A 22,838-nucleotide genomic window follows, 5' to 3' on the forward strand; every position below is an offset into this window, starting at 1 on the left:
TTAATTTTATATAACAATAACTCTGACAGTGGTTCTGGCTGTAATTCAAATTAATGCCCTTGTTATAATATGCTATCGTTTCTATAGTAACAGCTCATTTACAGGGATTTGAACAGAGGACACTGCACATAAACAGATTAAAAAACAGGTGTAATCGTTGATACGGTGAAGTTTTCTGTATTTAGCATTCATGGAAGGAGTCTCCAGTGTCAGTAAATTTTCCGCTACGGGAAGGTAACAGGACAAGCTATGTTTTTTTGTCTTATTAACTTTAACAAGACAGAGAAAAAAGAACGGCTGTTGAGAGAACGACTGTTTGCGGCTGCTATAATGTAAGTGAGAACAGCAATTAACTTGTCTCACGGACGCCATTAAATGGATTAAAAAGTGTGATGTGTAATTTTTTAATAAATGAATCAAATGTTAGCATTAACAATTTTCTGTGGTATAAAAGGAATAAAACCCTTCAGTATGTGCTGGTAAAGGAAAATAATCACCTTTGGAGTGATAAGATTATTTTCCTATAACAACATGCCCCATCATGGTGTATCCTCCGTTAGGCTTCTGTGACTCTCAGACGTTATTAGTGCTAGCTTTACTGAATGCTTTGTGATGACTGTTTACCCTCGTCTATAAAATAAAACAAGCATAAATCTATTTTTTGTAGCTGTGCTTGCGTGACAGTAAGGTCCGATCCCGAGAGTGGAACTGTTCTCGCTCTGGTTTTGTCTCACTCTTCTCTATGCTAATAATGAACGCTTCCTTTTCTCTCTCTCTCTCTTCTCTCCTCGGTTCAATTTCCACATAAATTGGCACGAGTCAGAAAAACACAACAACGAAATGCTCATTTGTCTTTAACATAATACGTGCGTTTCATTGCTGTTATAAAAGCAAAGAGTGGCCATACATACAAGTTAAACTTGTGATCTGACATTATTTGTCATCATGAAGAAACATCTGTGGAACTTAACACACTAAATGTTGCTGCTGTAAATTAAACTTTACTGTCTTCTTCAATTTATCGGAGGGGTGTGTAAACCTTTGCACTGCCGCATGTATTTAAAACCTTTCATATTATCCATTAAATTTATTCTCTGTTAAAATAGCTTCCTCTATTATAGCTTCCGCTCCACCTCACATACCTCGTCTCTCTCTCTCTTTCCCTCTCTGTGTGTGTGTGTGTTTGTGTGTGTGTGTGATGTGCCTGTAGTTGGTGAACTCATTTAAGCGTTTATCCCCGTGGCCCTCCTGCAGGCTCCATGAATGATTTTGCTGCTGACATACTACTACTGTCCCCTCATCACACACACACACACACACACACACACAAACACGTATTCCGTTTCCCCAGTATACCTTCGGAGAAGCCCTAAAACATGATTTTTCATTCTGAATTACCTTCGCGCTTCCTGTACGATCTGTGAACTTCTTGAGAATTTTGACACGGTTAGAATAAATGAGTGCTGGACACGCAGTCCGACCATCACACTTTTCTCAGCCTACACCTACAGAGAACACACTTCTGCGTAAATGCCCTTTGATGTAGTCGCACTACTGTGAAATGCAGAGACCTCAAACAATTACTGCTTTTTTCTCGCTTTCACACATTTTCTCTTTCTCTTTCTCTTTCTCTTTCTCGCTCTTATGTAAATTTAACTAGAAGGATTGTCCATTATTAGAAATGTTATTGATTTCTACATTAAGATGATGTCATGTTGATGGAGGAATAAAATCAGAATGATATAAGATGCTAAAGTAAATTCCATTAATATAGATATTAGCCATTAGTCAATCTTTGTTCTTTTCCTTTTTTGTCATGATGGAAAAAAAGGGAGTAGCTGATGGGATAATCATAGCATAATCAGCAAATAAGCCTTAGACATCTCTAACCACTGGCCTAACCCCTCAGAAAATAAATCAGACTCGCTAGCTATCTAGCTAGCATTACTGCTGCTTTGTACTTCTCACTTTGAAAGTGGATGATATGACCACCCGCCTGTTTTTCCAACAGATTTTGTTAGCCACCTTGCTAACATGACCTAAGCTGACAGACAATCTGTGAGGATTTTTTTAGTCATACTCATTAAAGTTAAAATATAAGCATCATTAGCTAGCTAACATGAGCTAACCTGGCAGGATGTCTGAGATGATTTTGAAGACATATTGAGAAATGTTCATATTCTTCCCTGCTAATGCTAGCCAGCTATCTAACTTAATATAACTTGATAAGATTTCTGTAAGAATCTTTATGTCATACTCATAATGAAATAACAAGATGCTCAAAATCATAAACTCTAGCCAGCTAGTTAATGTTAGCTAGCCTGATAGGATTACTGTGAGGATTTTAAAGTCATATTTCTAACTGTTAATAATCTTCTTATAAAACTAGCCAGCTAGCTAACGCTTGCTAACCTGAGAGGATTTCTGTGAGGATTTTTAAGTTCTTTTTCTAATTGTTCATAATCTACTGAGAAAACTAGCCAGCTAGCTCACATTTGCTAACTTGGTGGGATTTCTTTGTGGATTTTTAAGTCATAGTCCTAAATGTTCATGATCTTCACTGCTAACTCTAGCTAACTAGCTAATGTTAGCTAACCTGTCGGGATTTCTTTCAGAGATTTTTAAGTGATATTTCTAACTCTTCATAATCTTCACTGGTAACTGTAGCCCGCTAGCTATCCTAACTTCACCAGAGAGGGTTGCTATGCAGATTGTTATGTCATATTTCTAACTGTTCATGATCTTCTGCTAACTCTAGCCGACTAGCAAACAAGTTCAGAAACACTGCTACAGCAACATAATATAAGATTTCCTGACAGGATTTCTATTTTCATAAATAAATTTAATGTGGCTAACACTAAGAGCTAATCTGACAGGATGTTCATAATGTGCTCTGTTAATATTAGCTATCTAGCTAACATTATGCTAACCTGAGAAGATTTTTCAGGGGATTTTTTTAAGTGATGTTTTGAAAGTTCAAAATCTTAACTGCTTATGTGAGTGTGCAGTCTAACATAACAGGATATGAGAAAAATTTTGTGTGAAATCATAAAAAACAAAACTTTTGAGCACCAACACACCATCTTTTGAGTAACAGCATTAAATTATATGGCATAAAATTCCCCAAATTTATATTGAAGATACCAATTTGTCCAATATCCATCAGTAAGCAGGGTTCTTCGAGGTGAGTCTCGCTCATAAGGCTGCCGCTGGTCTATTTATAGGCTGAGAGTTAATGAGCCGTAGAAGAGGAAACCAATTTCATATGCTACTATTTTGATTTGGAGATATCAAAGAAAAGTCACGGAAGCCACTGTTTTCTCTAACGCCACCACACTCTTACACAGTTACGTTTCCTCTCTCTGTCTGTCTCTCTCTGTTTCTTGCTTTCACTATGACTGGCCCATTCATGATCTAGCACATGGCACCACATCAACATTAAAAAGGAAAAAAAAAAGAAATGAACACAGAAATTAGTCATCATATAAAGCACCTAGAGTACTGTGCTCATGTTAAAATAAACCCTATCAAAACACTTTCATTTGTGTTTATTTTTAAACTAGGTGTCCTTCATTCAGGCTCTTATATTTGTATTATTGAGATAGTTAGCGCTGTTGAATTCTCAATTGTGATTGGTCAGAATCTGGACACTAGTCCCAGTTACTTGTTCTGATAGGTTATAGTTTCTATAGTAACAGGGACTTGTATATAATCTAAAACCAATAATTTTAAAAATGTGTTGTTATTTGGCAAAGAATAAGGTACAATCATTGAAATGGTGACATTTCCTGTAAGGAGATGTTTATTTAAGAGTTATGGAAGGAGTCTCCAGTGTCAGCAACTGTCAATATGTTTTTCGCCACAGGAAAGTCATCAGGACAGAGGAGTTTCCGCAGAAATATACTATATTGCTCAAGGAAACATTTTTTTTTAAAGATATTATCTTAGAATAAAACTACACAGCATCCACATAAGCCCAAAATATCGCTTATTGTATGTTATTCATATGCCAATAATTGTGGAGTTGACTATAAATATTTATATTTTTCTCAACTTTTAGACTTTCGTACCATATTTCTGAAGAAGTCTCTGTCAATAGATAGATAGATAGATAGATAGATAGATAGATAGATAATAGGTTTCTGTTGCAGAATATTATTATAAAAATTGTTGATCAGCCACACCCTCTAAACCTCATTCAAGGTAAACGAGTTATTTCTGCAAACTGACCACTTCTCAAACAAACTCCTCCTCTGTTGCGTAGAGAATTGTGGAGTACATGGATTAATCAATATTAAAACTTATTTTATGTTAGCATGCCCAGTAACCTGGTAACACTTTTTTGCAAAGGCGATAAGCACACACAGCATGCATGGGCATGACACCTGGGGTTACCTCCAATCCCTGAGCGGGTGTGAGGTTGTGTGGGTGAGTGCTTTGGTAGTGCGCCTGGTGTGTACTGATTCAGCACACATTAACATATTCAACAGACACCCATGTCTTTCCCTCTTCAAAACCAGGTGTCATGTCAGGACCGTGCGATATCTCACCCTCCACCAAACACCCAGGTGGAGTTTGTTTTGGTTCCCTCCTTTTTAAATGTCATCACCTGGAGGCCTTCGCCTAATACACTGTGCCTCTGAGGGCATCATTCACACTTAATATTTAACACTGAGCAACATATATATGATATATATTGATATGATAATATATATGATACAGGAATACTCAAGATGCAGTGGTATACACACACGTGTGTGTGTGTGTGAGTATTTCTGTATCATAAATGTATAATATATAATAAAGTGTATATACTCCGAAACTTACAGAACATACAGAATTTTAAAACGAAGCTTTTTCACTTTAGCTTTTCTCTACTTGCTTGTTTTATATTTATTACATCTTTTGACATTTTATGAGCGATTTTTTTTTTTTATTTTATTTCAGTTATATTAAATATTTCATTTTAATTTTCACATTTTCCCCCTGCTTTACTCAAGTTGTTCTTACCGTTTTATCTTAATTGCTTATTTATTTTATGGTTGATTTATTATCACTTTTCTAATTCTGTTATTTTCCTTATTCTTATGTTTCCTGCTTCATCGTTTATGCTGTGTTTATTTCTGCTGTATATATCGTACGTATATGATGTTGGATTGGATGTATTTTTTCAGCTCAAAACTTCTGCAGAAATGTGCTCAGAACTAAACAAACTTGAACTTGAGGCCGCATGCCTCCGTTGTCCTCCACACCTCCTCGTTCTTTTCTCTCCATCCTACACAGTGGAGGAGATTTCATAAGCCGGCTCAGATGGTCCTTCTTCTCAGTAGAGAAACTGAGGTAAAGGCCATAAGGGGACAAATAGCAATCAGTCCATCGCTTTATTATCCGTAAACCTCATAGTTCCAGCAGCATGCACTTTAATTTTGACATGTACTTATATAAGAGCTTTTCTCTTCAATGGTTTGAAATGAAATACTTCAGAAAAGATCCTCTGAATTACCAATTCTATTAATGTTCATTTCTTTTGAATAGGGATTTAACCACAGGATATTTTGTGTAGATCTAACCTAAACAAGTTTACTATAATATCATGTATATGTCTATACAGTCTCAGACAAAAAAAAGGTCCTAAACTGTAGCTTTCATACAAATACACTCTTCTGTACCTTTAAATCTTCTTTAAATCTTCTGTACCTTTAGTTAGAGCAGGGGTTCTTAAACAGACAGGGACTCCTTATTCTGTAAAATAAATCCAATGGACAACAGATCAAAAAATGTATTTTATGAACGTAATCACATATTCACATACTCAACTATTCAACTGTGTTCAATTATTAGCTTCATTAATTAAATTTTACGCTAATATTTTGGCTAATTATTAGAGTCATGGAGCTTTTTAATTCCTGAACTTTCCACCAGCGGAACAGGACTAGTTGTTATTGAGTTACTGAGGATTGGATTAAACCCAATGAAATCAAGTGACCAGTCAAAAATGCAAATAACTATAAGAACTTGATAAATTGATCATAAATATAATAACTTTGATAAAGGTTGGTTATGATTTCCACCACTGTAACAGCATTTTTTATTATTTTTTTAAAAAATAAATAAATCACAGCTTTGTTTCACGGACCCCAACTTTGAGAACATAGAACATTTCTAAAAAAAAAAAAAAAAAGGTTCTTCACTGATTCTTTAAGGGTTTGACAGATTAACAGATTATTAAGGCTTCTCAGCTTACACAAAGGGGTCGACTTGTGAGCCGTTGTAGGGTCCCATGAGAGAGACGGGGTTCTACATTGTGTAAGAGTGTAGGTTTATATAAACAGCAAGTGGAGGTCAGCTTTGGTTCTATTATTTGTTGGAAATCTTAGCAGGTGGCACAGTGGTACATTGCCACCTCACAATTCCAGGGTTCCTGGCTCCATCCTGAGCTCAGGTGTGTGTGTGTGTGTGTGTGTGTGTGTTTGTGTAGAGTTTTGTATGTTCTCCACATGTCTGTGTGGGTTTCCTCCAGGTTCTCTGGTTTCCTCCCACCTCCCAAAAATATGCTGGTAGTTTGACTGGCTAGTCTAAATTGGGCCTAGTTGTGTGTGTGTGTGTGTGTGTGTGTGTGTATAGTACCCTGTGATGGACTGGCATCCCGTCCAGGATGTATTCCCGCCTTGCACCCAGTGTTTCCAGGATAGGCTCCGGATCTACCGCGACCCCGACCAGGATAAAGTGCTTACTGAAGACGAATGAACGGGTTTCACACTGTTTTACAAAAAGAATTATGAAATATAATCCTCCAGTCACGTGCTCATTCTTAAAAGTTTTACAGGATTATATTTGGCAGGAAATAAATGAGATGTTTTGATATCATTCTGATGCCAAACTGACAAACTTACTGAAACGGATAAGCTTTTAGGACAGAAATACTGTAGATAAAGATGATTTTTAAACGCACCTCCCATTTGACAACAATCTTAGAAACTCTATATAACAACACACAAACACACAAACACATAAATAAACACAATGCTGTTATTGTCACCCATAAAAGCTCTGTCTGAAGCCAGCAAGCCTCAGCTTTCTACCTAACACTCTCAGCCAGTCTGCTTAGACCATAATGCAGAGCTGATGTTGTTGTTATTGGTTTCCTTTTTCTCCTTTCTTTCCCACCTGTTGTGGGAAACTTTGCTAAAAGTGCTTGTTTCGTTGTTTAGTCTTGATTTGTTTTGTTTTTTATGTTTTTTTTTTTTTGTTTTTTTTTTACAGGCGGTCGAGTTGCGTCTATGGAAACGAGACTACGCGAGTGAGCGCCTCCAGCCTTGTTTTCTCGGTAGTTCCTGGCAACAACGTCATCCATCGTGACCTGTTTCGGCCAATAGCCGGCTGGCGTCTGGTGCACGCGAGTATAAACGGAGCGAGCCGAGACGCACGAAGTTTAGATACGCGTGTTGCGAACGGAAGTGCGCGCGCAGACGGCGCGGTGTGTGCTGTAAATAAGCGTTTCGGAAGGAGAGAGATTTTGGGACATCATTTTGAGGCAGCTGTTAAAGAAAATAAAGGAAAAGCGTCTGGCAACTTGGTACAGTAAACAAAACGTTTTTTTTTTCCTGGAAGTTTTTTTTATAGACTATTAATTTCTCAGGGCTTTTCGTTAATATTTACGGAACGCACGAGATGTTTGGACAGTGTGCGCTATAAAGTGTGATCTCATATCTTTACATATATATATGTACATATAATTTTTAAAAAGTCCTGCTCTCTAAATGTGTCACATATCAACCAAAATGGAGCAACCGTTTTATCATGACGACTCGTTTCTCTCTGCTTATGGCACTCCAGACGCCGTGGCCCTGCGCGACTACAAGCTCCTAAAGCAGAGCATGAGCGCCAGCTTTGTCGAGCCTTACCGCAACTTCAGGAGCGACTTGTACCCGGCCGGGAGCGCAGACGCCGGCTCGCTGAAACTTGCTTCTCCGGAGCTGGAGCGTCTCATCGCGCAGAGCGGCGGAGGCGTGATCACAAGCCCAACCCCGGGTCAGTACCACCTGTACGGTCGCTCCATCACAGAGGAGCAGGAAGGCTTCGCGGACGGATTCGTCAAAGCCCTGGACGAGCTGCATAAGATGAACCAAGTGGCGCCGCCGAACGTGTCCATCGGCGCCGGAGGAGTGCCGCCGTCCGTGCAGCCCGACGCGCCCGTGTACGCCACGCTGAACAGCTGCAGCCCCAACACTAGCGTCCAGCAGCCCGCCGCGCCTGGCTCCTACCCCAGCGCCACCATCAGCTACCTGCCTCACCATCATCAGTACCACCACCACCACCAGCAACAGCAGCAGCAGCAGCATCACCACCACCAACATCACCATCACCATCCCTTCCAGCACGCGCTGCACGTGCCGAGGCTCTCAGCGCTCAAAGAGGAGCCGCAGATCGTCCCCGACGTGCACGGAGCCTGCGCGGACGGCTCGCCGCCGACGTCGCCGGTCGACCTGGAGGAGCAGGAGCGCATCAAGGCGGAGCGCAAACGCCTGCGCAATCGGCTCGCGGCCACCAAGTGCCGGCGGCGGAAGCTGGAGCGCATCTCGCGGCTGGAGGACAAGGTGAAGGTGCTGAAGTCGGACAACGCCGGGCTGTCCAGCACCGCGTCCCTGCTGCGGGAGCAGGTAGCGCAGCTCAAGCAGAAGGTCATGACGCACGTGAGCAGCGGGTGCCAGCTGATGCTGACGCCAAAAATCAAGTCGTACTGAGCAGGTCACGGACTCATGGACACGCTGTTGGGTTTTTTTTTTTGTTGTTTTTTTCTTATAAAAGGGGAAACACTGGAAGATTTCTTGGTGTTATTGCATTGCAGCACTGAATGAATTCGCGCGTATGTTTCTTGTAGAAAACTTTTAATGTGTTGCTATGTGTTTGTTTGTGTTTTTTTTAAAGCATTTCCTTTATAAACGTGTTGCTCGTATGGTACCAGATGAAATGCACATGAAAGAGAAATGAAAGGACTGTCAGGACTGTCAGCAAAACTTCATCATCTTTGTGCGAGTGATATCCTATGAATACATCCCGATAAGTTATTTTCACTGTTTACGTCCGGCTTATTCCGGACTAATCTTTACTGTAAATGTTTTTTTTTTTTTTTTTTTTTTTAATTTGTATTTAAGTAAAATACTTAAAAGAACATACATCTAGTGTGTGTGATTTGTAATGGTAGGCTACATCCCAAATGGACAGTGTGTAGATTCCTACTGCATCAATTACACTTCTTTACTACTTCCAGTGGCAGTGTGCGTACACAACGTGCTGACGTCAAACGTAGAATCCAAACATGGGCAAATATTTAACATGTACGTCATCGAGAGCAGAACTGCCAGGAAACCCCGCCCACGCTACCGGTTTAGGCAAAGTTTTTTTCTTTTTTCTTTTCTTTTTTTTCTCCTGGCTTTGAAGTTGAGTGAATGAGCCGCGCGTGTGAATGGGTGAAAAAATGAGCAACTCGGGAATTTCCCCAACTCTCGAGTTCCCAAAACAGTTTCGGCGAAAAGAAAACCTGAGATAAAAATAAGAACCGCGGACATTTTCCGGGTAGTTTGCACAAAATTAGAGCTATCGCAAGCACAAATGACATGAAAGAGCTGAGAGATTGAGGTCGCTTCAGTGAAAACTAGATCTGTTTTCTCCTATGAATAGACTCACAGTTGTTTTGCTACATTATTTGTTTCCCATCCTTCACTCTTAATCCGTGCACTTTTTCAAAAATATCAGAATCAGTATGCTTTACTGCCACACACACACACACACACACACACACACACACACATACACATACACACACAAGGAATTTGACTTGGTAAGTGAAGCTTCCAGTAGGTACACAAATATGACAGCAAGACACATAATAATTAAAAAAAAAAAAGTAAAGAAGACACCATAAGCTTAAGGCAGAATAGCCATGGTACAGATGTTAGTACAGCTATGCAAGAGAAAAAGATATCACAGCTATCAGAAACCTCATACAGGACTCATATAGGTCACTTTGAATGCATCAGATTCACAATGTAGCCCATATGCTGTTCTGTACAGTGTATTAACCGCTCTGTATCCATCTGTCAGTGGAAGCGGATCATCACTGAGCAGATACAGTGTGTGTGTATGTGTGTGTGTGTGTGTGTGTGTGTGTGGTGCTGATACGAGTGTATCATGTACAGCAGTGACAGTGGTGTTAGGGCCTTGAAGCACTTTATTCACACTGGGCACTTAATTATCCACACACACCTACTTACCACCATGTTACATACTGTATGTTTACAGTTAGAGACTAAAGCGCTCCTCTTTTTCCATGAACAGTGTTATTTTTCTCTAACGCAAGGGTTCTAAAACTTTTTTCAGTCCAGGCAAAGAGCCACTTACTATAAAAATAAAATCACATCCCACCTCTGGACGTAAATAATACATTATAAAAATGAAAAAGCAGATTTACAGAAATCAAGATATAGATGTATATCCATAATGAAGCGACAGTGGTGAGAAAAAACTCCCTGAGATGACATGAAGAAGAAACCTTCAAGGAACCAGATTCAAATATTTAGTTTATACATACTGTACGGAAGCATCCAAAGCCCTAAACCGTGGGTCACGTACAGAAGTTTATTAGATAATGATATAGGTGTACAAATTACTGACTGTATCCTGTCTGTGGCTATGATTGTTATCAGTAGAGATGGACAACCACAGGACCACATCTGAGCTGATATTATTTGGGTGGTGGAGCATTCTGAGTAGAGCAGTGTCACTGACTTGGTAGTTTGTGTGAAGCCATGTTCTTTGCTGATTAATGATCTCCGGCCAACAGCAGTGCTGAGGTCAGAAATGGACACTGATGAAGCGCTAGAGTCATGGTAAATTTTGACTGTTTATTGGAGCCACCAGAAAGGGTCCCTGAAGGACTAGTGGTTAGGCCACAGCGCCCTCTCTGCTGATCCCCGATCAGGGCATCAACCCCAGCCACTGGGGTTGTGTGCAACAGTGCGCTCTCAGGGCCAGATAAAAATTGGGGACAGTTGTGTCAGAAAGGGCATCTGGTGTAAAAAAACTGCACCAAATCAAATACGCGGCCCAACGATCTGCCATGGCCACCCCAAGCAGGAGCAGATGAAAGAGAAACAACAATGTTAGAGCCACCAGAAAGTTTTTTTTTTTGCCATTTCAGGTTTTTCCTGAAAAAACTGTGGTACAGTGGGTAGCGTTGCCACCAGTGTGGAATCTCGCAGGTTTTCCCTGTACCTGCATGGGTTTCCTTTGGGTTGTCCGGTTTCCTCTCATAGTCCAAAAACATGCATATAGGTGGATTGGCTATGTTAAATTGCCCCTAGGTGTGAATAAAGTGCATGTGTGTGGTGCCCTGAGATGGACTGGCATCCTATCTGGTGTGCATTCTTCTGCCTTGTACCCAGTGGTTATGGGATTGGCTATAGGTCTACCGCAACCCTGACCAGGATAAAGCGATTACTGAGGATGAATGAATGAAGAATGTCCACCCATAGAACACATTTTTATTCAACTTGTCACTACATTCAAGTTGACATTATTTATAGGCATAAGATAATGGTGCATTGTGGTTGTAATAGAATTAGCAAATCACAGACTCCCTGGCTATTCTCCACAGGTCTTACTTTGAGAACCATGACTCAAGCGCTTCATCCGTGTCCATTTCTGACCTCAGCACTGCTGTTGGCTGGAGATTTCTACCAAGTCGGTGTCAGTGCAGTGCTCAGAATGCTCCACCACCCAAATAATATCAGCTCAGATGTGGTCCTATGGTGGTCCCTCTCTACACCTATATGATTTGTACATCTATATGTATATCTAATAAACATCTGTACGTGACCCACGGTTTAGGGCTTTGGCTACTCTGAATATCTGAATCTGGTTCCTCTCAAGGTTTCTTCCTCATGGCATCTCAGGGAGTTTTTCCTCGGCGCTGTTGCTTCATTATGAATATAAATCTACATCCTGATTCCTGGAAATCTACTTTGTGGTATCGATGGTCAAAAGCAAACTAATTTAAACTCAGTGTATAGCCATGTGAGCGATGATATTAAAGATCATTCTTGCTTTCAACACATGATCCATTTAAGAGGCACACCATGATGTAACAGTGAGCAAGTCCACGTCTGTTCAGAGGTAGCATTAGCGAGCCAAGCCCAGTCTGGGTAACCCCAAATGGAGGCATGAGGGCACTTTATCTGAGTCAGGGATCAACGTTAATGTATGTTTACCATACTCTCTGTAACACAAGAGCTAGTTATGGCCAATTTGCTTGCACCAGAGGCACACAGTCGTGCCCCTGAAAAATCAGTTCTGTATTTCAGGTGTGTTAGAGTCATACCTTTTATCCATTTATAGTTACATTTAATGTTGTGGAACGTCTGCAAAACAAGTCAGTTCCTGTTATTACTTATATTATAGTTATAAACAGTCATTCCCTCACCAGACTCTCTGTGCTTCTTTCTTTTGAAGCTAAAAAAAAACAGCTTGTCATGTTACCGAGAAACTGTGCCCTGAAGACTGGAAAAATGACAGCTTTACCACTGACTGTTACAAAGCGCTGACACTGGAGACTCCTTCCAGAAATGTTAAATGTCTCCTTACAGAAAACTTCACCACATCAACAATTACAGGGTTTTTTTTATTTGTTTATGTGCCGCGTCTCTATACAAGTCCCTGTGCAAGGTGTTTGAGACACATGCAGTGTGTACAGTGTTAAACCGATGACTATAAGCTTCCCGAAAGCTCGCTGCACTAGTGTTGTAATTTCACACGCCCAAGGTCTAGACTACACGCAGGGTAAAGGTGCACAGTTCGTTCCTGAGCTACAGACACAATCTTTATCATAAGGAACAAGTTTTAATGTGACATGCATGGTCACGGTTGAACATCAAGCTTCTTGCAGGAGACAAGTGGATCACCTACAGTGTTGATAAACATGACAGAACCCTCCCACTCATGCATTTCATCAGAAATTGGTGAAAGGCCTCCATCTAGTGGTCATTAGGCATTACATGTTTAATACCTTTTATTGTAAGTTAAATCAAGTGAATATTTTTTTTCCCTTCAGTGCTCATTGCAAATACGTGTCATTTTTCTACACAATTTTTATTTCTTTAAACACAAATGTTCCAGCACTTAATGAGTGTCCACATTCGTCTAGAAAAGTTCAATTCTAAGTCACCTGTGTGTCCTCACACCTCCAGGGTCTCCGGTTCGATCCTGAGCTTGGGTTACTGTCTGTGTGGAGTTTTAAATATTCTCCCCATGTCCATGTGGGTTTCCTCCACTACTCTTCACTAAATTCTCCCAAGATGTCAATGAGTGTGTGTGTGTGTGTGTGTGTGTGTGTGTGTGGGGATGGACTGGCGTCCCAACTAAGGCGTACCTCACACCCAGTGTTCCCGGGATCACTGGACTCTGGATCCAGTGTGATTCTATAAGACATTCAGCTAGATTTTGCTGTAAATAATTCTTTGGTAGCAAGTAGAGATGTTGAGATCTGCAGCTGATTTTAGTGCCATTGCTGGGTAGATAACAACTTTATTAAACCCAAGAGAATCTGCAGAATCACAAGGGAAAATTGCAGACAGAAATTATGTGAGATTCCCACATTTGGGGAAATTGGCAGGGGGCAGCACAGCTACAGTGCAGTGGCAGAGCCTAGTTTTAGGCAAATCATCTTCTTGATCGTGACATCACCTCAAGTATCAACCAAACAAGGCCAACAACAAAGTTCTGGCGATGTGAGGAATTTTGGATTAAAAAATCTCAGTGAGTGTTGCTACATTTTTCATCTAAAAGTCACCAATAGGAGGATGTTGTAAGATGATGCACAACTTACAGGACAGCTATAAATATGGCAGGTGTAATGGCAAAACAAACAAAACTAGAGGATGAACCTGTCCTCTAAGGTGTCTTCCAAATAAATAAAAATAATAAATGTGAATGTGATTCCTCCTAAACTATTTAAAACTCTCAACATGGAAAAAAGTCATTTTTAAACCACCATCTTTATTGGACAATTTCAGGATGGTTAACACAGCAGACTTCTATGGCTGACTAGTACAAAATCCTTCGCAGTGTTTTCATAATAACTTGGGGAAAAAAAAACAAAAAAACTACAGGAACTTCAGCACATGTGACAACAGACTTAAATTCAGATGAGATAACAGCAGACAAAAACAGAAGACATGTTAATGTTAATGTTAAGATTCACTCTCTAAGGCTCATAAACAGCAGAGGAGAGAAAAAAAAAAAAAAAAGGACACAGTGGTCTAATCAGAGCTCAGCATTAAGTGCTTCAGCACCCCCGCAGGGTCAGAGTCTCCGGGGCAGATGCGAGGAACGCGTTACTGCTTGGAGAAGAACTCCTTGCTCTTCTGAACGTCAGGGATGATGGTGTCACTTCCGGGCTTCCATCCAGCGGGGCAGACTGCAGGGCAACAGGGGAAAAATGATTAAAAAAGGAAATCTTTACAGATATTCATTTTTTCACGACCATGAAAGTTTTTTTTTTTTTTTTTTTTAAACATTCCAATAATATTTCATTTGTATTCAAAACCATTACATAATTTACGCATTTTTATTTTAGATGTCAATTCAGCTGGATGATCTCTGAGATGAGATTTAAGGATTTGTGGTGTTATTCGGCTGATAACGTCATGTAAATTCTCACGCTCTTGGTCCTCATTTGATTAAAAACAAATATTTTTGAATAACTGCAGTAGTTTCTAAGCAACAAGGTCAATGTTTCCTGCTACGTTAATTCAAGGTGTCAACATCAACAGAACGCCGTTGCTCAAGACTGATATCATTGTGATGAAAACCATAACAGTAACAGGATAACAGCAAAGTTTAGTCTTCGCTTTGCACTGTGCTAAATGTCATTACTCAAGTCTGGCAAGCGTTTTCATTTCTTTTTTCATTTCAACGTGCCTTTAAATGTGAAGTGACAATGTATCATCTATAAAAAAAAAATGTAATTTTTAAAATAAAAGGCTCCAGAACTTAAATGTCCACCTCTGTAAGGCGCAAGATCCCGCCCTCAAAGCTATTGTAACCAATCAGATTGCAGTTCCTGTCTAAAATGCCACTGTAGCCAATCGTAAAATGTTCAATGAAGATCACAGGACAGTGAGTAGAAGCTCTTGCTTCATGTCTGGTAATGAATTTGTTTTGTGTGTGTGTGTGTTTTAATAGGTTTTTTTTTTTTTTATAAACTAGAATCTGGGTTTTGTAAATCTGAATTTATGCACTTTAATAAATACGTATACAGATTTAGAATTTGGATCATATTGAGATATAGTCTATTTAGTAAAATGTAAATTTAATACTTGACATTTTAATAAAAGAATCAAATTCAGGTTCAAGTTTTATTGAACACTATATCAAGCACTTCAGATAAACAAGCACAGATTCAGCAGTGGAGAAATGACACCCCAGAACTAGATAAACAACTACAAAAATTCAGATTTACAGACTCCAGATCCTAGTAGTACAGCCGGATTCATGCACACTTCCTGTAGGTCATGTGACTGCACAGGGTTGTGGAGATCTCCAGCGGTGGTTTGGCTGCGCAGCAGCAGCAGGCTGAACTCACCTTCTCCGTGCTTGTCGGTGTGCTGGAAAGCCTGAACCAGGCGGAGGGTCTCGTCCACCGAGCGGCCCACTGGCAGGTCGTTGATGGTGATCTGCCTCAGGATGCCCTTACCATCGATCACAAACAGCCCTCTGCAAGAACGCAAATCGAACCGCGCATAACAGGGTAAGCGTGTTCAATTACACATGTGGCTTTGATAATACACAAAATGCCATAAAATGTTATAGTGTGGTTTAAAAATTAAATAAAATGTGCACAAACTGCCCTGAATGTAGTCAATCAGCCTGGACAAGTTTCACGTGCGAAGTTTGCTTCTTTAGTTTCGCACTAGACTGAAGAAGTTGATATAGATAACAAGAGAAACTTGTATAATAATTGCGACTTTAGTATTGTGCGTAGCTAAAGAAGCAAAGTAGCTGATCGACATTCAGGGTAATCATGTGCGTTTCTCTTTTTGTTGATTATTGTGTATGGCTAGGTGACAGTGTAGTGTACAGTAATCCAGCGTGACTGTTAGACGTCATCGTGGCAGTACTCACCTGTAAGCGATGCCCTCGTCCTCCTTCAGCACGCCGTAATCGCGGGAGATGGACTGGGTCAGGTCGGCCAGCAGAGGGATGTTCATGGAGCCCAGACCTCCTTGCTTCCTCGGGGTGTTGATCCTATCGGGAGACAGGAAACAGAGGGACTTTTAAAATAAATAAATAAATAAATAAAATAAAATACAAAAATAAAATAAAAAAAACGTCATCCCACAGACTAAAGACGGTCAGCTTGAGTTCTGCATCTCCACCAAAGCCGTAACCGTAGAAACAGTTTATAGCTCAGGTGTGAGATGTTAGATTAAAAACGTAGCTGCTGAGGATACTGAAGTTTGACTCGATGATGATTATTATACAGGAAGCGTCTGCATTTCCCAGAAAGAACATAAATTAAACTTAATCTTATTCAAACTCATTTATACTTTTGTCTGAAGTTGTTGATTTATTAACCAATACATTATAACCAGGAATCAGTATTTCAGGTAGTTCTGTTCTGTCTGCCTGCCCTTTGACCCCTGTTTATCACAGCTTGATCAAACTCGTTTTTTTTTTGTTTGTTTGTTTTTTTAAATGGCAGGTTTTAATCTGCTGCTGGATGTTGGGATCAGCATCAAATGTTTTTCAGTCACACCCATATTTGTAATGTAAGTCTTCGGGATGGAGTTGGCTCTTTATCAGTGACATGACAAGCTTCTTGGAGCAGAAAGAAATGAGGCAGGCTGGTGAGGGAATCAACAGCGTAGTGGAGTTATGGTTTAGGACTTATAGGATTTATCATCATCATCATCATTATCAGCTACCACGGCATTCAGGGCATCCATTTTAGAAAAAGTCCCAGGAGAAGTACTGGTTTCGAATAAAACGTTGCAGAGTTCCTAGCAGGAAGCTCGTCTTTCTCCCCGCTTGACGCTCGACCAGTAAACTTTGAAAGGCTTGATAAATAAGCATTTTTCTTATTTTCTCCTCAAAATGTGTATAAACAATGTAAATTTCAGTATTCTAGTGATAGAACATGTTGTCAATCAGGAACATTTTGGCAAATCCTGTGTTAGGCGAAGACAGTATGGCATAAGCCATATAACGTTGCAGAAGGTTCTAGAAATGAACAGCCGTTACTCTTCACTGTGTATCTGTGTTCCTCTGCCCTACTCTGCCCTTCTGTCTGCTCTCACTGGTCTTATCAGAGAGGGGCAGGTTAACAGGGTCAACATTCGATAAGGCAGCAGCTGGTAAATCTTCAGACAAACCCCAGTCCAATGTGCACTAACGCACGTGTACATGTACCACACACACACAAGAGCTAAACGTTCCACCGGGTGATCATATGATGTGGTTTGATTTAGAGTCAGAAGTGTTTTCAGTATCTGAAAACATAAAAGGAATACATATAAAGGATTTGGCAAGGCAACTATTCCGCTAACACCTAACAAAACACAGACTTGTGATGACTGATGATGGTATCAGATCGCTATGGTTACTACTACTACTAATAATAAACTGTTTGATTAAAATGCCAGAAAACATGTCGTTTTGTTTTAAATTACAGCAGACAGCAAGTCGCTTGCCTCTCTCTGCATTACCTATGAAAAATTTTGAATTCCTGACACATTATGGTACCAGTCATTCAATTATTACCGTAACCATAGCGACAGTAATGGTAAGCAACGGCGATTGTGTTGTTATTTTAAACTATAGGATATATATAAAAGATAGGGAAAAAGTGACCCGAAATTAGAGTTTGAGAAACTGACTTATCAGTATAGTCCCATGGGATAAAATTTTGGTGCCCCTAATTTCTAATTAGATATGTTTATATAAGCTGATGTTACTGGTTTTGGGATTTTTATTTGGTAATAAAAGTCTTTTACTTACTACTATTAGTCTGTATCATAAGATTTTTCTACCAGTCAGAGACTAACTAACAATCGAGTTGTTCAGGATGGTGGTTCATTTAATAAAACGTGGAAAAACACACTGTGTGTTGCGCGCGTGTGTGTGTGTGTGTGTGCGCGGGGTGCAGACGCTCCTCACCAGGCCAGGTGACTGAAGTGAGAGTCGGTGGAGGCAGCGAGGACCTCACAGCCGATCTTACGGAACTCCTCGACGCGATCGCTGAAGGCGATGATCTCAGTGGGGCACACGAAGGTGAAGTCCAGAGGATAGAAGAACAAAATCACATACTTTCCTTAAAAAAAAAAAATAAACAAAAAAGTTGTGTGTGTTTGGGAGAGAAAGCGTGAAACAGGATAAACAATGGATATTTCACACCTGCTTTGAGAATCTGACAAGAGATGGTGCTACAGGATTCTTGAACATTAGTCTGTGTCACATGAATTGATCTTTACGGTCTTTAAACGGGATAAACAATAATCAAGTGTTTTGTTTTTGCTAAAGTTAAAACCTAGAGGCCTTGCCACAATGGATTACTGTATAAACCAAGTTAGTGCCTGTTCTCACTTACGTTATAGCAGCTTTAAACAGTCGTTCCCTCACCAGCCTCTTTTTTCTCTCTTTTCAAGTTAATAAGACAAAACATAGCTCGTTATGTTACAGAAAGCAGAAAAGAGCTCCGCCCTGAAAACCTTTCAGTGTCAGAAAACTTAAAGTTACAGCTTTACCTCTGTTACAAAGCGCTGACACTGGAGACTCCTTCCATAAATATTAAATAAACATCTGCTTACAGAAAACGCCTTACAGAAAAATTTGTGATTTGCCTTCCAGCTGGAACTACTGTTCTAGTAAATGAATCCACACCTTCTGACCAATCAGAATTGAGCACTATGGTATAAGAGAGGTTATAAACACGGCATATTATTATTATTATTATTATTGCGAACTGCAATGAGCAGACAGCAGGCTTATCAGTGTTGCTTTGTGTTCATTTCTAAACCATTTCTGACAAGGTAAAAGATCTATCAAGTCTCGCTTTTACACATAAGCTGGATCTTCATGGGAAACACGGGTTTGCCCCGAGCTTGCCCAACGTAATGGCGCATAGCAACAGTTCCCAAGCAGTGACTGGACAACCAAGAAACTATGTGCCGGGATTTGGGAACACTCAGTGATGCACCATTGTTCCAAAAGGTAATAAGAAGCTAGCCAAAGAGCACAATCCTCATCCTATCCTATAACCAAACTGCTCCTTTGTGACTTCTGTGTACCTCTGTAGTCGGAGAGCTGGACATCTTTAAACTGGCCGTCCACCACTGCTGTGACCTTGAACTGAGGAGCAGGATGACCGATCTTGGCGTTTCCAGCAGACATCTCGAGGGCTTGTTGCTGCTGACAAGGAGAGCAATCAGGTACAAGAGGCTTCAGAGCACGAAACACGTTCCCTACTGTAACATACTCAGGTTAATCACTGAACAGCTTGGTGACTGGGCACTAAAATTTACATCTGGATCAGCTGCTTCATCTCCTTCAGCATCCGTGTTAAAAATGAATTAATTAATCCTTCAGGGTTTTTTTCCTTAATAAATGACACTAATGTTCGGCTGCCACTGTTCACAAAACCCAAATATCATGATACAAATCACGTACCATGAAAATGTCTTCAAAGGGTGGGTGATATGAGATATATATATATATACTGTATATAGTGTGTGTGTGTGTGTGTGTATATATATATATATATATATATATATATATATATATATATATATGAAGATATGAAGACATTTCTATGATGCACAATGTCATACAAAAATAAATTAACCCTGAAAAGAAGGAAGAATATAAACTATTCTGTAAAACATTTACTTCGGCTGGCAACTTATTTAATAAAAAAAATTTTTTTAAATGTTACAAAAAAGATATTATACAATATACAATATCCGCAATGTGTTAATAAGTTGTTACGTTAATACTAATAAGTTAATTAGACAAAAACGCATTTTATCAAAGCGTAAACTCCTCTGTGTTGAAGACTTTCCTGTGGAGGAAAACCGTAACTAACCCTTAGAAACTGCTGACACTGGAGACTCCTTCCATACCTGTTAAATAAACGTGCCTTTACAGAAAACTTCACCATATCAGCGATTACGTGTTTTTCATTGTTAACTCATTTTTAAATGTTTATTGTTAGTCTGTGAATGTGCTGTTTCTATAGAAACAATAACGTGTTATTGATTGACAGCTGCACTACTGTCAGAGCTGCAGCTACAGAAAATTAAATCTACACCTTCTGACCAATCAGAATGGAGTATGTATGACCGCTGAGTACTGTATGTGCAATATCTCCCACTATGCCACTTTCTGACTGCATACAATGTTTACAATTTATTATTATTATTTATTTATTTTACTTGCTTAGGGCACATTAATAATCTCGCACGGTCTTTTGTCAGTGTTAATACTTTTGTACTACCGTTATCATGTCTGAGTGTGTAACTGTAGCACAAGAATTTCATCATATATAGATGCTTAAAGCACTCTTTTTGCACATGACAAGAAACTTGGGAAATAAATAATGTCTGAAGGCCACACAATGGGGATCACATGCAGGTCAGGCGCCTGTAGAGGATCAGAGAGCTGAAAGGAAATTTTATTTACCCAAAACTTCAGTTTATTCACATTAGTCACAAACCTGCAAAGAGAAAATCCCCAAAACTATTTCACTTGCAGTGAACTTAGCTAATGAGGTCAATGTGGTCATCTCTTTTTGTTTTTTTTTTTCTATATTGATAAAATCACACACACCCTGGGTTTGGGGTTGTGGATAGTTTGATAGCACCTGGCACGATGACAAAGCAAAATATTTGAACAAATGTGTGTGTGAAAACATGATAACTAGATAAACTGGGCAGGTCAACAACCCTCTTAACAGTAGACCCTTTTTTTCTTCCTAATCGTTTTTGACGACTCGAGCTTCCTGCGCTATGATTGGCTAGGGATGAGCGGCCAGAAGTAGTAGCCAATCACAAAGCAGAAAACAGGGGCGTACCAGCCAATCGTGGTTCAGTAGGCGGGGTCTGCCCCAATGCGGATGGGAAATGAAAGCAATCGCTTAAACACATTATAGAAGGCCGTCGGCGAGCTAATGCACGAAATAACGCAGATATATGTTGTGTGCAGATGTGCAAACCTGCTGTTATTGACATGCTGATCAGATTTAGCTTATTTCTAGTCAAAGTGACTGCATGCTCCATTTGTGCGATATTTATCTTTATTTATATTTGTTTAGCTAATTAGCATTTAGGCTAGCTAGCACAAAAGTTACACACAAAAAACCCTTATTTATATGAATAACAATGATTGTCATTACAAAATGTATAAAAACTGCATGTTTTGCTAATGTTATAAAAGAAACTGCTTTAGTACTGAGTAAATAAACGGCTCCTGAAGCGACTCTGCAGATCTTTTGTTCAATAATGAGTCGTTTAAACGCCAAACAAACCCCTCAACTGATTATTTAAGGCTTTTGGTATGTTATATATAAAGTAGAAATGTGATACTGCCATGAAAAACTTACATTTTCTGTTCTGCGACTGAGAAAGCGGCGTTACAGATGGAGGACGCTCCAGTCTCCCTCACAGCACCGGCTGAGCAAGCGGCACTCAACCACGTGACCCGAGGATACCACATGGGGGCGGGGCCACCATCACGCGTCATTTCATCATCCAATCATAAGCCAGCTACTGCCTCCGGATCGCAGTTTGTATTGACCAATCAAAAACCTGCGCTGTCTTCAAACTGTATTAACAGCGGATTCTTGAGTCAGAAAGATGGAGCTTGCAAACTGACAAAAGTATCTGAATATTAATTTAGTACATTTGAATTATACAGTATACACATGACATTAAGTAATTTACTTTTTTTTTCCTGTGGTGTATTTAATAAATTTACAGTTTTGCCAATTTTTTAACATTCTAGGTGAAAGATTAGCCTTTAAAAATATAATAATAATAATTAGAAATTCAAAATTAAGGTTTTTGGATTAAAAAAGAGCCCTAAATAGACATCTAAATGCAAATTCAAATCTGAAAAATAAAAAATTTTGATCTGGGATTCTGAGTGGTCGAACTCAGTAGGCAATTAGCCAATCACAATCGTCCATGAAGAGAAGTGACGAGACATGGAGTCAAAAGGGAAGATATGAACCATAATGATGCTTATGTAATAAGTTATGTTATGTTCTTCTGAAATAGCTAACTTTAGCTGATAGCTACTAATGAGTGCCAACAAGCTAACTGCAGCATCGCCTAACAAGCTAGAAAGTTTCCTTAATATTTCCGCTGAGCATTGAGTGGATTACTATTATGGAGGAATTTTCCTGTTATCTATATCAATATCATTTGTCAATCAGTATCTATGCAACAGTACTGAAAAGTGACCTTAAATCACCTCATGTATTAACTTTCAGAGCTTCACTTATATACTACACTGTACCATTTCTAGTAGAAGGGAGACTTTATGCCTGTGATCCTACGCGGATGTTTCTGTGAGAACAAACTGGTGTGACCTTGTAGGTTGTGTTTTTTAAGGTGAAGGCTAATGTTTTTGTAACATAAACTGACTGAACTCTCGCCACGGTTAAAACTAAGATAAGAGGATAGTCAAATAACTGGGATGAGACGCAGGAGTGTGATTAAAAGAAAGAAGAGAAAACATCTGATGAGATCATTGTTTTAGAATTGTATAAAAGCATGGGCCACGAC

The 22,838-nt window shown here is 39.6% G+C and overlaps 2 protein-coding genes across 4 annotated transcripts; one reads left to right on the plus strand and one right to left on the minus strand.

Annotated features, from left to right (window-relative positions):
- Positions 1-7,409: 7,409 nt before the first annotated feature.
- Positions 7,410-9,131, plus strand: junba (JunB proto-oncogene, AP-1 transcription factor subunit a). 2 transcript variants are annotated; one of them, XM_026931695.3, is made up of 2 exons: positions 7,416-7,576; positions 7,837-9,130. In XM_026931695.3, exon 2 carries the CDS (start codon positions 7,878-7,880, stop codon positions 8,742-8,744), a length of 867 nt encoding a protein of 288 aa, XP_026787496.3. In that variant the 5' UTR covers positions 7,416-7,576; positions 7,837-7,877; the 3' UTR covers positions 8,745-9,130. The 2 variants fall into 2 exon arrangements, with proteins under 2 accessions (XP_026787495.3, XP_026787496.3); XM_026931694.3 differs by having other exon boundaries at positions 7,410-9,131.
- A 4,901-nt stretch (positions 9,132-14,032) lies between these two features.
- Positions 14,033-21,785, minus strand: prdx2 (peroxiredoxin 2). 2 transcript variants are annotated; one of them, XM_026932149.3, is made up of 6 exons: positions 21,653-21,785; positions 19,344-19,464; positions 18,214-18,367; positions 16,180-16,302; positions 15,641-15,771; positions 14,033-14,473 (listed from the first exon to the last, which is right to left on the minus strand). In XM_026932149.3, exons 2-6 carry the CDS (start codon positions 19,444-19,446, stop codon positions 14,391-14,393), a joined length of 594 nt encoding a protein of 197 aa, XP_026787950.1. In that variant the 5' UTR covers positions 19,447-19,464; positions 21,653-21,785; the 3' UTR covers positions 14,033-14,390. The 2 variants fall into 2 exon arrangements, with proteins under 2 accessions (XP_026787950.1, XP_026787951.1); XM_026932150.3 differs by having other exon boundaries at positions 19,344-19,461; positions 21,653-21,779.
- Positions 21,786-22,838: the final 1,053 nt, after the last annotated feature.

Source organism: Pangasianodon hypophthalmus, chromosome 26 (genome assembly GCF_027358585.1).
Source record: "Pangasianodon hypophthalmus isolate fPanHyp1 chromosome 26, fPanHyp1.pri, whole genome shotgun sequence".
Lineage (NCBI taxonomy): Eukaryota > Metazoa > Chordata > Actinopteri > Siluriformes > Pangasiidae > Pangasianodon > Pangasianodon hypophthalmus.

What these genes read in the sequence shown, in the direction of transcription:
- prdx2 (XM_026932149.3), bottom strand. Translation starts at nt 19,446, where the DNA reads ATGTCTGCTGGAAACGCCAAGATCGGTCATCCTGCTCCTCAGTTCAAG. An exon ending in CCAGCTCTCCGACTACAGAG is followed by an intron (nt 18,368 to 19,343) that starts GTACACAGAAGT and finishes TTTTTTTTTAAG; the next exon opens with GAAAGTATGTGATTTTGTTC. An exon ending in CACCGACAAGCACGGAGAAG is followed by an intron (nt 14,474 to 15,640) that starts GTGAGTTCAGCC and finishes GTTGCCCTGCAG; the next exon opens with TCTGCCCCGCTGGATGGAAG.
- junba (XM_026931694.3), top strand. Translation starts at nt 7,761, where the DNA reads ATGTGTCACATATCAACCAAAATGGAGCAACCGTTTTATCATGACGAC.